General features: G+C 37.6%; 1 protein-coding gene across 1 annotated transcript in view; it reads right to left on the bottom strand.

Annotated features, from left to right (window-relative positions):
- Nucleotides 1–16596, bottom strand: part of LOC139743701 (uncharacterized) — a 44960-nt gene that overhangs the window by 21437 nt on the left and 6927 nt on the right. The window contains exons 2-8 of the mRNA XM_071654160.1: nt 12624–12741; nt 9600–9781; nt 8127–8346; nt 7235–7345; nt 6044–6234; nt 3658–3780; nt 1950–2061 (exon numbers count right to left, since the gene is read on the bottom strand). Coding sequence (XP_071510261.1) covers nt 1950–2061; nt 3658–3780; nt 6044–6234; nt 7235–7345; nt 8127–8346; nt 9600–9781; nt 12624–12741 — 1057 coding nt within the window. The remainder of the gene's footprint in view (nt 1–1949; nt 2062–3657; nt 3781–6043; nt 6235–7234; nt 7346–8126; nt 8347–9599; nt 9782–12623; nt 12742–16596) is intronic.

Below are 16596 nucleotides of genomic sequence, written 5' to 3'. Positions count from 1 at the left end.
AATAGGATAATTGCTATTGTAGGAGGCAACACTGACATTAAGCAGTGATACTTTCACCAAGGACAGAGGCTATTGAAGCAAACAATCAACTGGTTTCCCTTTCAACAAGTATGGAGGTCAGTCATAATTATATATACATGCACCAGGATGTACTGTAATTTTCAAAGAAGTCCAGTAGATTACACATTGAGGACATGAAAACACTACACACTTTCCACTTTAACGGTATGAAAGCATTAACACAAATGTTTACAGCTTTGAGAAATGTCCCTACAGCTGCCAGTTTCGCTGTAAGCACAATTATTATCTCTGAAGTTGCAACACTTTCATGTCTCTGATCTCTCTCAGTGTTTTGATTCTGATCACAGTGGTGCTATGATAATCATTGGATGACTGCCAGCCTATCGTTTGCCACCTGCTCAAAACTAGTCCAAAGTATTCTCAGGCAGGTGTCTAAGTTAAAGGTGTTATACCAAAAGCAGCTCATCCTCCATACATTAAAGGCATGATTTGCCATTTGCAGATGAAACAAAAACCCAGCATTAGTGTATCAAAATAGTTCTAAAATGTGGGTTAAGCATAGAAACAATCAATGTAAAAATATGAACCACTATAACCGATGTTATAAGTATCGTTATATAAACCAAATGTGAACAATAGTTATAATAGAAATGTTTCCAGACTAAACCATCTACAGTTATGGTTTAATGAGAAAAATAGTGATATTTCCTATTAGTTGGGCTTTATTGCAAAATTTTATATGGTAGGATGTTTTGTGATACAACTGACCTACACTTATGCATCACAATTAATAGTGATATATCTTGAACATTTTTTAAAGTACTCCTCCCAAAGGTAAACAGGACCTTTAACACAATCAAGATAACTCACTGTGCTTGACAATATTAGGCTCAGTACTGTGCATCTCATCTATAAATCAGGTTTATTTGCTATATCAGATCCTTACATTGCCAGCAATCATGCCTTCGGTTCTATTCTTGCAACACTTGATGAGCTCAATAAGCGTATACCAGTGAATGTCTGCAACCATCCTATGTATTCCCATGTTGTAGGCATTGCTTTTCTCATGATTTTCAACCCTCTATTTTTCCCATGAGGGCTACGTCCTCCACCTATTTTTCTTGAAACATGTCCATAAAAATTGATTTGTCTTGTAATAATTGTCTAGATAAACATTCACTCTCTTAAGGCTGGCTTAAGAACTAGACATAAAAGTTTCATTGCTATCTTGCACTGTTTCTCTCTACTGATCCATCTCTCTCCTTCTCTCTGGTTCTATTCTTGTTTTCATTTCCTTGTTTCATAGCTTGCAGATGCATCAAGGTCAAAAGTCAAAAAGTTATGAAGATGGAACCTCACATCTTTCTTCAAAAACCAGTAGGATTTGTCATAATCAAACAAACACTTGACCAAGTCACTGCCTCACATGTGACCCAAGTACAAACACAAACCTTCACCGAGTTTCATAATTTTTAATTTCATGGACTTACAGCGATTAATAAAGTATGTCCATCACCTCATACCAATCAAAAGTGATATCATGATCACCTGTTGAGGATCACATACTGATTTTGCTACGGAACACGCATTTCCCATAGACACTTGCCCGAGTATACTCGGGACTCGTCCTCAATGGGTTAAGGCATTGGATGCATTTTCCTGGGAACGAATTTATAGTTGCTGAATTGTGACATGCAAATAATCTTTACATCACTTTAATGTTCCAATGATTAGGATATTTGATAGAATGTGGAAATCAAAATTCTGTCACCTTCTACACTCACATCAGTGTTCAGTGAAACTTCAGCCATCAAGATTGATCTATGTCATTGTTTGATCATTTAATAAATAGAATTATCAGGAATAGTTTCCCCCTGAAGATCACTCGGCCCTATACAGAAGAAAGCAGTGTTCCCTTAATAGCTTACCCAGAGTTACAACCTCCCAGAGTAGAATTCCAAAGGACCAGACGTCACTCTGTGAGGTGTATGTGTTGTGAAGGAGTGACTCAGGTGACATCCATCTCACGGGAACTCGACCCTGGAAAAAAAATAAAGAAAGTTTTTGAAAAATTCAAACAGAAGAAAAAACATGTCATAAATCAACCTCATGAATTCCACACAGAGAGGACACAGTTTTATGTTCTATTATATATTCTAATCTAAATGTGCCAGGCAGGGATGGTAATAGACAATAATTTTTGTGAGATTTTGCAAATTTTTCTACCTCTGTAAGAATTAGACTGTGCTCAAACAAAACTTGAGTGAACGATAAGCTGAGGTGACTAAATTGGCAACCCTATTCTATCTCTATAGTTCCCTAAACTGACCACAGGTCTCAAAACCAATAAGTTCCAAGTGAGCAGTTTGACGAGGGTACATCAATGAAGTGGGCAGTGCACTGCCTGTGTGAGTATAGCATTCAAATGTTACAAAGAGAAAGAATCTATGTGACAATACGGGAAAGAAACTACAAGCAAATAAATGGCTTTCACCACTGGTAGTTTTTAATATTGCTATTAAAACTTCAAGGATGTATGACAAGACAATCAAGTATTGATGTTTTGACAAATGTTACGGTCATCAACATTTCAAAAGTCATTTACTAATCCACTAGTCATTATTGACCCCATCTTCAACCCGAAGTCTTGACGATTGGTACAAACATTGTAACCAACATCACCAGCATCACTTTAATTATCATCAGATACATATTCATCACCATAACAATGATCATCACTTTAATCGATCGACACCATGGCCTAGAGTTCCCTTCAATGGTCTTTCTTCATGTACAGCAGCTGGGTACCTAGGATTATTTCCATAGGTCTGCGATGACCACCCTCTGGAAGTCATCACCACTTCTACCAATACCACAACCAAATTACGAGCATCATTATCATCAACATCAAAAGCACATGCATCACCATAGTGATAGCCATCATTTTCATCATCCAAACCACACCCAAACCTTCCCCTACAGTCTCTCTTTGCTTTACCCTACCTAGGATTTTATCCTCCACAAGTCATCACCATTTTCACCAATACCACATCCAAACTAGAGAAGCACTCTGAGAGCGCAGACCTCCGCCAAGGATGCAGCTCATTTCCACCACTGATCTTGTTCTTCCATAGACATCAGTGATTTCCACCCATACGTACTTATGGCGTTGTGTGCTGTACCATTCATTCTAAATCTTTCCTGCAAGTTTCATCCAAATCCGTTAACTACTTTTGGAGTTATTTTGCACATGGACAAACTAACTAACTAACTAACAAACGAACAAACCAACAGTAACGAAAACACAACCTCCTCCCTTGGTGGAGGTAATAACAGGCATCATTATCATCAACACGAATGATATACATGCATCACCATGACAACAGCCATCACTTTCATCATCCACACCACGCCCAAACCTTCCCCTAATGTCCCTCCTCACTGTAGTGTACCCGAGACTTCATCTCATAAGTCTGACCGTCCTCAAGAAGTCATCAACATTGGCACCAATACCACAACCAACATTACCACCATCATTATCATCAACACCAATGCATCTCCATAGTGACAGCCATTACTTTCATCATCCACACCACTCCCAAACCTTCCCCTCTCTCTCCTCACTGCAGTGTGTACCTGAGACTTCATCTCATAGGTCTGACCGTCCTCCAGATCTCTGGCCAGGCCAAAGTCTGACACTTTGCACACCATCCCGTCTCCAAGGAGAACATTCCTGGTAGCCAGGTCTCTATGGATGCACTGAGAGGAAGTGATATAGGAAACAGAAGGAGTGAGGCATTAACCCATTGAGGATGATTTGATTTTGCTACAAATGAACACACATTTTATATAGACGCTTCCCTACGTATCCTCAGGACTCATCCTCAACAGGTTAAAGGGATGATACATGTGTATGTGACCCTGCATCACAAAACCAACAAAATGTCATCAGACATGGTTTTTTATTCAAGGGTAGATTCTTAAAGAGCAAACTCTAAGCTTTAAAATGATGTATAATTCAATTCGAATGGACTCCCCTAACCTATCTGAATACTAGAAAGAAAGCACACACTCTGGAATAGTGTGAACTGAGAAAAGAGGCTCTGAAGTACAGGTTCTATTCAAGAGCTTAATATTTACCAAGCCTTGCTAGCTGTGCAATGAAAGGGACAAAACACAGGATGTAAACCACCGAAGCAATAACAGTAAAGGGATTATCATGCAAATTAAGCTGAAATTAAACATGTTCTATCAACACATTTTGTCCATGGTTAATGCTAACTTTCAAAGCAGTAGAGTTATCCTGTCAAAAGTTCAAAAAACAAATTTCATCAAACAAACTATGAATTCCTCTTAGATGCATATGTGACCCGCTACAACAAAATGATCCTAAAGTCGGGGGATGCCGATGAAGATTGCATGATATAATCCCCTAATCTTTCTGCTTTATAAATTGATATATAACACATTTTATAAAAGTAATCGGCTGCGGAGATATCGATGCTTAAAAGAGAGCATGTCGAGACGTCTGAAAAATTACTGTTTCGAGAAAAGCGCCCTAAAGGTCTTCCTTTCGACGCAATCGCGATCAAGGGACACGCAAGAAAGTTTCCACCTCTGGACAATGGAAGGTAAGCCCTAGCAACCCCCAAAGAGTTCATTCAAGCACATCAGCGTCAGCGGTCTCCTCACCAACCAATCAGTGACCAGGATGTGAGAAGCGGCTGAGCATAGCGCACCCCGCCTGCACGCACCAGTCGACTGGGCAGTGTGCGAGCTTCACGCTTCGGTTAGCATCAAGCAGCAAACTGACCAATGAGATCACTCTGGCCGTTGTTAGGGGCGGAACCTATCTGTGGCGCTCAATCCAAATTTTCGAACCAGTTTCTGCTTCGTTGAAACGCCAAAAAACATGGCTCAGAAAAACGCTATTTTTTGGCCTTTCCTTCGATCATTTTGCTTCAAAATTTCGACATATGATAGAAGACATGTTAGACTCCAATAATATATCAAAATCAGAAAATCGTAAGTTTTGACCAATTTTAATGCTCTGACTTCAAACTCGATTTTCACGGCTTCGACCGTGCGCGACTTTAGGACCTTTTTGTTGTAGCGGGTCACATATGCTCTCTCATATTTCATAAGAGATTTCTCATTGTCTCACAAAAAAAGTTGGAAGCCTGAAGCTTTGATTCTGCTTCTCAACCAAGTACCTTCCCTTTATTAAGCATCTTTATATTTATCACAGATATTCACAGGTGGCAGAATAATCTTTCTTCATGGAGATGGAGCTGCTCAAACCTAACTTCCAATAAAAAAAAAGTTATTTCTTATACTAGTAGATGCATTAGAAATCAGGGACAAGGAAACATATAGAAACAGTTTGATATATTTCATATATTACTGCTTTCTTTACGATTGTTCAAGTCATTATTTTTGATGGGGAGCTAGCTTCTTCTTTTGTACATACATATGAGTTCATTCAACCAGATTAACAGACTGTCAAAAGAGAGGACATACAGTAGTGAAAAGTGGATTTGAAATCTTGAGGTTTAAATTGCTAAAGGTATCAAATTGATCTCTTTTTTGTAGCATTTTGGGGAAGGGAAAAATAATCTGGAAAACAGTGATACTATGGACAATAATACAGATAATCTGTGTAATATTTATCAAAATAATGATTGTTACAATTACAAATCCTCTCAGGAATAGAATGATCGAGGGCTGATATAATCTTCACTAATGGTAAGGTGCCTCTAACATATATGAACATTTTCAAAAATTAACACAGATCTGGGGGGTTTTCATCAAGTTAGTCAGCGCTGACAAGTTGTCAGTCTATGACAATAACCATAGTAATAGTCAGTGACCAGAGCATCTCAGCTAATCAAAAGCAAGGATTTTGCTGAAATTGACAGTGACTGACAACTTGTCAGCACTGACTTACAATTGATGAAACACCTCCTGTGATCCCAATACAGAGTGATCACAGCCAGGAGAAGTCAAAGGTCAAAACACTTACTGCTTTGGATGCAAGATACTCCATTCCCCTTGCTATCTGGACTCCAAATGTCAAGAGGTCATTTGGCGGGATGTTGGTCATCCTTCTGATGTTCTTGTACTCTGGAGCGCTAGACTCACCAGTCCTTATCTGACGCAGGTATCCCTGGAGGTTCCCATTTGGTAAGTATTCCATGATGAGGTACCATGGGTCTGAGAAGAGAATTCATAATGCTCAACATGATTTTCTCTTCTAAACCATGCATTTTTATGTCTCAAAAGACAAATGAACAATATAACAAGTCATATTATATTCCATTCTTCTTATTTCCTCTCCTCTGTTTATCAAAAGACTGTACTAATCACAAAAGCATAGTTATCTTTAATATGATAATAATTACAATTATAGTAGTAGTAATAGTAGTAGTAGTTGCAGTAGTGGTAGTAGTAGTAGTAGTAGTAATAATAACTCATAATAATTATGATAATAATAATAATAACTTATTTTTCTTTAGTGCATATAATTACCTAAAAATTTATTTATGCCCTTTGCATAATTTCAGTCTTATTCATCTGCAAAGAGCCATACTTTCATAAATTTCTTAGCGTCAGTTTCATCCCTAAGTCTCTCTGGCAACTTATTACACAGAAAAGATGCTGCAACATATGAACAGTTTGTTTGCAAAAACCGGTATGTCCATATTTGTCAAATGGAGATATTTGCGATTAAAGGTCAAGAAAAATAAAGAGAATAATAAGAAAAATTTTGCTTCTTTTGACCATAACTTCAAAAATATACCTTTATATGTAGTGACCAATATACCATTTGAAAGGTATTATTTTGTACTCTATGACAGAGACCGTACTTCAAAATCTTCAAAAATGGACTCATCGGTTTTTGCAAACAGACTCTTCATATAATTTCACTGACACATACATAAGAATCTTGCTTCAATCAACTTGATTCAAGAAGCCCTCCTAATAACTTTGTATAAATCAGGAAAAATATAAGATAAAAACTGCATCTACCTCTCTCTCTATCTCTCTCTGTTTTTCTATTTCTCTCACTCTCCTTTATTTCCATCTCTCTGTCTTTCCAGCTTTATTCTCTCTCTCTCTCTGACATTACAGCCATCTCCTGTTACACACTGCATATTACTAGCTGCTCCAACACACAAGAATTCTAATAGGGTGGGACTTAAGCAACTGATACCTGACTCTGTGCAGCAGCCGAGGACGTTGACAATGTTGGGATGGGGATCAAGGTACATGTACAGACTCAGCTCTTTCGACAGGTCAGACTTGTCATTTTCTGTGGCAGTGGCTGTTAGAAACATATCATCAAACAGAAGAATCACTGTCAATGACAGATCGAGTCAAGATTTAGAAAACAATATCTGGATTCATTTCTTTCTAAATGGTAATATTTATTTGCGGTGTATCATCATGTTACCCATATATAATCAAAGACCGTAAGAGAAAGTTAAGAAAAATGCATGTAATGCCGACTTTGGCAATTCCATTACAGTTTTTCTTAACTTTGGATACCGTATTTCTTTAATATTTTCCTGCCAACTATAAGGTAATGAAGCTTAGCATTTGACAAATGCCAAATCTTCCCTTACCCCCCCCCCCCCCCCCCCGAAAAAAAAGTAGGAAGAATCCTGGTCACAGGTTTGACATGGATCAAACTACGCCAAAACGGACAAAGACTGCTGAGAAAAATTAAGTATGACTTTGCTTGAAGTAAGGGAAAATTAAGTATGACTAAACTTCAAATAACAAATACCATTGTAATGACATTTCTGATGTTGTGAGGCAATTTCTACATATGCTCAGTATTAACCCATTGAGGACGAGTCCCAAGTATACTCGGGCAGGGGTCTATGGGAAATGAGTGTTGTAGCAAAATCAGTCCGTCCTCAATGGGTTAACTGTCATCCCATTGAGACACTGCTGCAATGATATATCAACACAATGCTCATGTTAACCTAGGTACGTGACCCCCTGAACTTTAAAGCACACTTCTATGGTCTGATGCAACAACTTCAAGCAGTGGATTAACTTATTTAGAGAAAAGTATTATCCAAAGTAAGGCAGCACACCTTTCAGCATCTTAACTGCCACCATAGACTTGGTGTTTTGATTCACTATTCCCATGGCTTCAGCCTTGTAGACCTCGGCAAATGACCCGCTGCCCAGCTTGGTCAAGATGGTCAGCCGGTTGCGGGGGAATTCCACGTTCTGTCCCTTGCGGGCCTCGGACAGTCGCAGGTTGGGGATGGCAGGCTTCAGCTGAGGAGCTGGTGTGTAGTCATGTGATGCCTGTTGTCATGGAAACAGAGATTGACAGGTATGTAATGGGTGTGTCCATAGTACTATTGTTTGAATGGAAGATATTTATATAATATTGACTGGCCTCGAGGGAGATACCAGAAAATATTCTTTCAGTGCGGGCAATATTTATCTGGTATCTCCCTCAAGGCCAGTCAATATCATAATTATTACCTATCCCCTAGGTAAATTAAGAAAATATGTGAATACGGCAATACATTATGATATAGATCAAGCCACATTTGACTACCTGTAGATCATCAACATGTCGAATAATTGAAAAATTGTTCATAAATGCATATATCACTCAACTCCAACTTCAAAGATACATATAGTTGTAACAGACGAACTTCAAACATCTGAACGCTTTTACACTTTATTTTTACTTGTGGTTAGATTTGGAGAGTTGTAAAACTGATGGTCACTGTGCAATTATTGAGCACAAATGGACTAGTCATTGTTTGACACGTAGTGCTGCTGTAAGTGGTCGACTTTGTATGAGTTGATTTATCAGCGTTCTTTTAACACGGTGCGTGTAACCGACACCCAGCGACGTCCTGGAATGTTTTCTTTTCGTGGTCGATCGGAATGTGTACATTTAATGCAGGGAGGTGGGGAGAGAGATTCCACTCTTTCTCTTCCCACCTCCCTGTGTAAAGTGAATGGCGAAAACCGGAAGATTGCACTGTTTGCACACATTGTTTTGTGTACGGTACGATGTGTGTAACCGACACGCAGCGACGTGGCGAAACGAATATTGACTGCTGACCTTTGACCCTGCAAAATAACAACTGCAATTGCCTCGCAAAACTACCTCATATAGGTAATAATCTTTTATATTTCCTTATTAAAAAAAATAAATGAAAATGCACCTGTAACTGCATACTTGCTTGAATTTGCTGATGGAGATAAAATGTACATGTACTCAGTTACAATATATGCAGACAAAGTTTTTCCATAGTACGGCACACTGAATATGTACTGTACTGTTGGTGTTTTTTATATTCTTTTCATTAGAACATGTCTCCATGAAATCAATATCATAAATATTCCAGCTTTTTAAACCCTACTCTGCCCCACCCCCCCCCCCCCCCCACACACACACACAGGCAGAAAAAATAAACATCTACAATACAAAATCTAGTGCTTACACATTTGATCTGCGACAGGTTGGGGTTGGTTTCAGCACACAGTCAGAAAAATGTTTAAAGAAAACCATGCCTAGATTGAAAGCACTTATTTACCCTCCTTTTCTGAACGCCAGTCTCCAGAGCAAAAAGTTCCTTGTCTTGACTTTGCTGATGTCGACGACAGCAGCAGCACGCGACGACGATGATGAGGACGATGATGACCACGGCTCCAGATGCTGCTCCAGCGATGATGCCTATGGTGGTGGTGGACAGAGCTGTGCTAGCAGGTGGCACCTCTGGTAGGACAAAGAATTAGAGTTCATGAAAAAGAAAGTGGTTTAGAATCAAATCAACTTCTCTATCAAATTCTATACTTCACATCAACTAATTAGTAATTGTGCTAATTGTCAATAAATTATCTTTGCACACAAAGAAGAACAGTCCAAATGTGAAAAGAACTAAAAAGGCATGGATAATGATAAAATTAGTTCAATGTTGTGGTAAATGATTTAAAAATCTAGTGTAATTCAAACTTGTCCAAATTTCTCAGGGGAAAGAAAAATGCATGCATATCAGACATCTCATGATTGAAAATATTTACAGCTACATCAAACATGTTCACACAGTAATCAGAGGCACAGCAAAATATTAGAGTAGAAAATCTGAGTTGTCAAAACATGTTTTCCTTAAAAACTTCCTGAGAAGGCAAATAATACTACAAGTGTATAGCTGGTGCTTTCTACTATAATACACCATAAAAAGAAAATACCTTATTACTGCATAGGACAGTATGATGTGCTGCATTTTGGCATCTACTGGCTACATATGAAGAGTTTGTTCGCAAAAACCGATAAGTCCATATTTGCAAAATGGAGATATTTGTGATTAAAGGTCAAGAAAAATAAGGAGAATAATAAGAAAATTTATGTTTCTTTTGACCATAACTTCAAAGTGGTACCTCTATATGTAGTGACCAATATATTATTTAAAAGGTATTATTTTGTACTTTATGACAGAGACTGCACTTCAAAATCTTCAAAAATGGACTTATCGGTTTTTGCAAACAAACTCTTCATATTTTTGGATTGGAATTATTAAATACACTTTCTAAATTCACTCCAATTTGAAAAAGGAGGGATAAGACTTATCTAAGTTTGAAATAAAGCACTAAAATACACAGAAACAACAAGTATGGCTGATATCATTCAATATTTTTGAAAAAGCATAAGATGATGGAGAGACCTATCAAGATAATTTGCATTTCAGTCATGAAAATGACATGGATTATCCAATGACTTGTCATCTATGAAAGAAATAATATCTGGACAGAGCATTTGCAAGGTGTGATAAACATTGTGTATCTTGTTAGAAATATACTGGGCATTGTTCTATGTTCATGTCAGCTCTAAAGACAATATTCAGCAAAAAAAGAGAAAAATGATATTGTATAATCATACAAAACATGAAAATAAGTACAGAATGAATCTCTAACATCAGCACACTCTTATGCTTTCAGACACTTTTTTTTTCAGAATAAGTACATAAATTTTGTTTCTCTAAAGGCAGAAAGCCTCTCATACTTCTGGAAAAGGGCAATCATTACAACTACAGTTGCTTGCATGGCTAAAGTTGAGAATGCACTATTTTATGACTGCATGAGACAGACATGCCTTCACTGATTGATAAGAACATTAAGGTACAGGAATTTAAATGCTGAAATTTTGGCTGCGATGTGCTTTTTAGCTCTACATGCTTTCATATCTAAAAGCAGTTTATAAAGCACCTGAGTTTGGATGTGTCTACTCATGAGTGAATTCAAATTATGCAGAGCAATATCAACTAATGAATTAACCCGCTTAACAATTGACATTTCAACTGTTTGAAATGAAAAAAATGTATCTCTGCTATAACTGTTGCAACTATAAACTAAGTGAGGAATCAACCTAGAAGTTTTAGTATTGTTCTTTAACAGACGATGCCTTGAAATTTTTGAACCAGTGCACAGAAAACACATAATAGTTAATTTGATAACATCTTCTCTAGAAGCTACAGAGAAATCATGTAGAATTAGCAGTTTCACAGTGTACACTTTTTGGTCATGTAGCTTATAAAAGAATTGCAAGCTTATCCCTTGGCAGAAGGATGTCTCCAGATACACTCTTCTGTCTCTCTATACTAAAGAAAAGTGCAGAGCACTTTATACTGCAGCGATATATACACCTTTCCACAAATGGAAAAGGCAAATATATCTAGAAATTTCTATTGCTCTTTCTGTGAAGGTGGTCCCTTTGGAATGATGTGCATGCTATTGACATTCTGCCATCTACAAACCGTTTTGCTTTGTTTTGTTCTATTATTTGTTTATTTTTGGCAGAAATTAAAACTTCTTACTAGGATTTCCTGTTCTCGCAGAGGGAATATTTTTGTCTAAATTTTGAAAGAAGAAGAATGATATAATTGGATTAATCTTGAACATGATATTAGAATCAACTGAACTAGCATGGCCCTATAATCAGCTTTTCATGGTCAAACCTGTGAAAACATTGTGTAAGCTTGGGATCTCTTCTTTTTGAAGTCATGAGTGCTAACATTTGGGGACATCAAAAAACACAACAAAAATAAGGACATTTCATCTCCTTTTAACACTATATGTTCCTTTTGATTTCCACTAAAGGGCTATTTGGCTACATATCAAAAGCTTGACTGTAATTTGTGCCATTAATATTTTCAAATTGTATCACTGCTGTGTTGACATCTTCTTAACATTTTGTGTTTGTATGTTCTGTTTTATATTCTCACAGAATAGTACGTATGTTTGGAGGGAAAACAAATGCTAAAGGTGATTTGTATTAATTGGAAATGAGTTCTTCAAACTTTTTTTCATTTCCTGTGGGTTAATGTCACACTTCTGGTATCTACAAATAGCTAAGTCATGTTTATTGTATTATGTACTCTAATAATGACAGCAATTGAAATTTTGATCCAGTTTGACCATCTCTTTTGCACATGATACATGTACCCACAACTTAATATTTCAAAACAATAAGGAATACTGTGTTTTTTCATCCTGTTCTAACCCCCCCCCCCCCCCCAACAAACACAAAACAAACAAATTGTATGAGTTTCGAACTAATTTACCATTTTGGCATGTATCTCCAGTAAAGTCTGCAGGGCAGTCACACTCAAAGCTTCCATCAGCGATATCAGTACAGATACCTCCATTAAGACAGGGGTCAGAGGAGCAGGGAGTAGGAAGCTCTTGAGACAACAGGAGGGAAACAATGAACAAAATGTTTTGCTTGAATAACACTTATGGGCATGAAATTCACACAATTGTAATAATGGCAGCACACTGGAAGACCCAGGATGACACACATGCACCTGTACAAAAGGGAATAAATTAATTGACTGATGCTGACATGCAAATCCTGTATGCTACAGTACCACAAAGACCTACAAAATCAATATGTGACCGTGCACCTCAAAACGAACATAAAGTCGCACACACTGATTTTGCGTGAGGACTGAAAATAAGTGAAATGGGTCAACCTAGTCGAATTTGACTTTTTCATTTTTTCTAAAAGAGCAGGTCTTCTTTTATACTATGCTAAAATTTGGTATCATAAAACGGGCAGGAAAGTGTGTTTTTTTAGCAGTTTATCTCGAACATTTTTGGTAGAATAGTGTGATTAGGTGTGTCTTTAGAATCCCTTTTTCATTTCTGAAAAACCTTGTCCACACTCTTCACTTTTAACCCTAATAACTTTTGAAAGGATAGTGCTAATGCTTTGAAAGTTGGCATTAAATATGGACAGAATGTGTTAATGAGGCATGCTTAATTTCAGTTTAATCTAATAATCCCTTCATTGTTGTTACTCTGGTGGTTTACTTCCTGTTTTTTTGTCCCATTCATCGCACAGCCAGCACGGTTTGGTAAAGATTAAGCGCTTGAATAGACACTGTACTTCAGAGCCTCTTTTCTCAGTTCACACTTTTCCAGAGTTTGTGCTTTCTTTCCAATATTTAGATAGGTTAAGAGAGTCCATTTGATTTGAGTTATACATCATTTTAAAGCTTAAAGTCTGCTCTTTCAGAGTATGGTCTTACCTAAAAATTCATGTTTGGCGACTTTTTGTTTGTTTTGAGGTGCAGGGTCACATATGATATTTGGCTGCAGAATAAACAAGTGTATGCTGTACCCATCAATAATAAAGTGAATAAGCATGTACACCAACAAAAGACAGTGAAAATGATGAATTTCCTTTTTACACTCAGGGATATGATGATATAGTTCCTGTAAATGCAACAAGGTTAATATACCAAATGTAATGATTACTAAAAATGCCATCAAATGCCCATGAAATCACAGGTGTACAAGTCCCTCGACTGTGATCATGTAAATATAATGTTGACTGAGTTTGAAGAAAGGGACTTCATTCTATTCTGTCGTGTAGTATTACATAACAGATGTAAGAACAAGCACAATATTGTACCACTTATAATGGTATACAAGTGTACATATATGTCTTGGGCAGACAGATTAACATTAAACAATCACCAACCTTACCACATCATGTACAAACCTGACACACAATTCACTGATTGCATGAATTTCTGTCTCAAAATTTATCAAAAGGAAAACAACAATAACCTTGAGGTGGCATTAGTTGCATACTGTGGGTAGAATGGCATTCCAAACTCTTCTAAAGAGACATGAGAAGTTATCTCCAATTATTGACAGATAAGCAAAGGACATCTAGCTCTGCCCATAAACCTAAGTTACATGATCTGCACACTTCTTCTTATTTTTGTAACTTTTCACTCACTAGTCCAATTCAATAAAATATTGTCAAAAATCCATTACTTCCAGCCATAATTCACAGCATAATAAAAACTATTACTTATATATAACATGAAATATATAACTCTGGATACAATTCTAATGGCACAGAGTATAGAAAATGTGTACTCAGTGTTGCCAGCGATGTAGCATGGAATGAATTTGATAAAATATAGAGTTAAAAACATGATAAAGACAATATAATTTGTCACCTGACGGTCATGTGTCTTTTAGATATATTCACTAATTGTCTCCTTAAAAAGACATCCAAAGACATAACATAAAATAGTTTCCATGAAGTTTGGTTCTCTAGTGTATCACCCCTCACCTTCTTCACAAAATGACCCCTCAAAGAAATCAGGACATTCGCAAAAGATTTCCTCGTTATTATCCAAGTGACAGGTACCATCATTCAGACAGGGAAAGCTCATGCAAGGATCCTCCTCTAACCATGGTGGATAAAGAAAATGAGAACTGACAATGATCAAAGCATTCCAATGGCACTGATAATGATAATAAAAATAGTAAATGCTAAATGGAGAAGGGATCCTCCTCTAACCATGGTGGAAAAAGAAAATGAGAACTGATAATGATCAAAGCATTCCAATGGCACTGATAATGATAATAAAAATAGTAAATGCTAAATGGAGAAGGGATCCTCCTCTAACTATGGTGGAAAAAGAAAAAGAAAACTGACAATGAACAAAGCACTCCAATGGCACTGATGATAATGATAACTTTATCCTACTAAATACATGGGAATTAGGCCCTAGCCATGCATGACCTCTGCTACAATTCCCTGTAAACGACTGCTGACGAGACTAGTCATAGTGAGACAGTCAAAGAGATTTTCCCCAGATTTTCCTCCAAGTACTAGAGTGTGGAGGATGCATAGGCCCTAAACCCTAGCTGTACTATAGTTTTGTGAGCACACGGGGAGCACTGTAAGACGACAAGGTGGTAGGCTCACCCCTCATGCAAACATGCTAACAAATGAGCAACCGAGGAGCAGCCAAATCTAGAAGTGCATAATTGCTTAAAAGCTCAAAAGTTTAAATACGCGCTGTAAAAAATGTTACTTCACTATGCAAAAATTCTGCCATTACTATAAAGTGGGTGATGGCAGCCCCCATGAAATCTCAGACACCATTGTATAGATCGCCCTCTCAGAGACTCCAACCACAAGCACCTTCTGATCGGGAGATTCTCCCGCCTGAAACCCCTAGCAAACGGGAGACTCCAACTTGATGTGCGCTCTGATCGCGCACATCACGAGCGCAAAGTCCCTTGCGGTCTAGGGTTCTAGATGTTCTCTCGCGCTATTTAAGGCTTATTTTTCAACATACAATGAAATTAACTAAGAAATCATTTCAAGCGGGAGAAATTAACTCTCAAGCAGGAGAACGGGAGATTCTGCAAAAATGGGCTTTCGGCGGGAGATCTCCCGTCGAAAGCGGGAGAGTTGGAGTCTCTGCCCTCTAGTGGTGGAGAAGAGAAAATGTCTTTGGAGGCAGTTCACTTAAGCATTGGGCGGTGCGTTTGCCTCCCAATGATAATCTCATCGGCAGCCATTAACCTTGCAATGATAGTCTCCTCGACAGCTTTTTACAGGGAATCGCAGCAAGGGGTTACAGTAAGAGGCTAGATGGAGACATGCAACGGAGGGGACTTACAGAATGATTGATACAAAGGAACTGATATGAGTATCAGACTAAAACAAATGGCAGACTATAGCTACGCATAACTCAAAGAAATTATCAAATTAATTACAAGACGGGATGAAATGTTAAACAAAAAGAAAAATGGAGAGAGTTGTTATTATCCAAAGTTTTGGACAAACCCCCCTGGTTAAGGGAAACATTAATTGCAATTCTGACAAAGACATCAACAACAACAATGTAAAATGTATTAATCCCTTGTCAGCTGTTGAGGCATCAGGTCACAAAACAATAAGAGATGAGATATACAATATCAAAAGTGAAAATGTTTTCCAATGGAAAATAAGTCTCAAGAAGTATTATGAACAAGTGGTCCATAAGTGGTCCACTATCTTGCACTGTAAATGTGGAAATCTTTGTGGTACAATGATATAATTTTCGCACATTTCGCACTACTTTCAGCCAGCACAAATTCTGAAACCCCACGCAAATATCTTCACAATTTTCTCTGCAAATTTTGATCAGGTTGAATCTTGGGATTTATCAGTGGTACCTTCCTAGTAAGAGTGGGTGTGGGTGTTAGTGTGGGTGGTGTGTGTATATATATGTGTGT

Source organism: Diadema antillarum, unplaced genomic scaffold (assembly GCF_040938485.1).
Source record: "Diadema antillarum isolate AM-2024a unplaced genomic scaffold, OU_Dant_1.0 seq00001103_RagTag, whole genome shotgun sequence".
Lineage (NCBI taxonomy): Eukaryota > Metazoa > Echinodermata > Echinoidea > Diadematoida > Diadematidae > Diadema > Diadema antillarum.
Note: the sequence above shows the minus strand (reverse complement) of the source record. Positions and strands in the feature narration are given on the sequence as shown.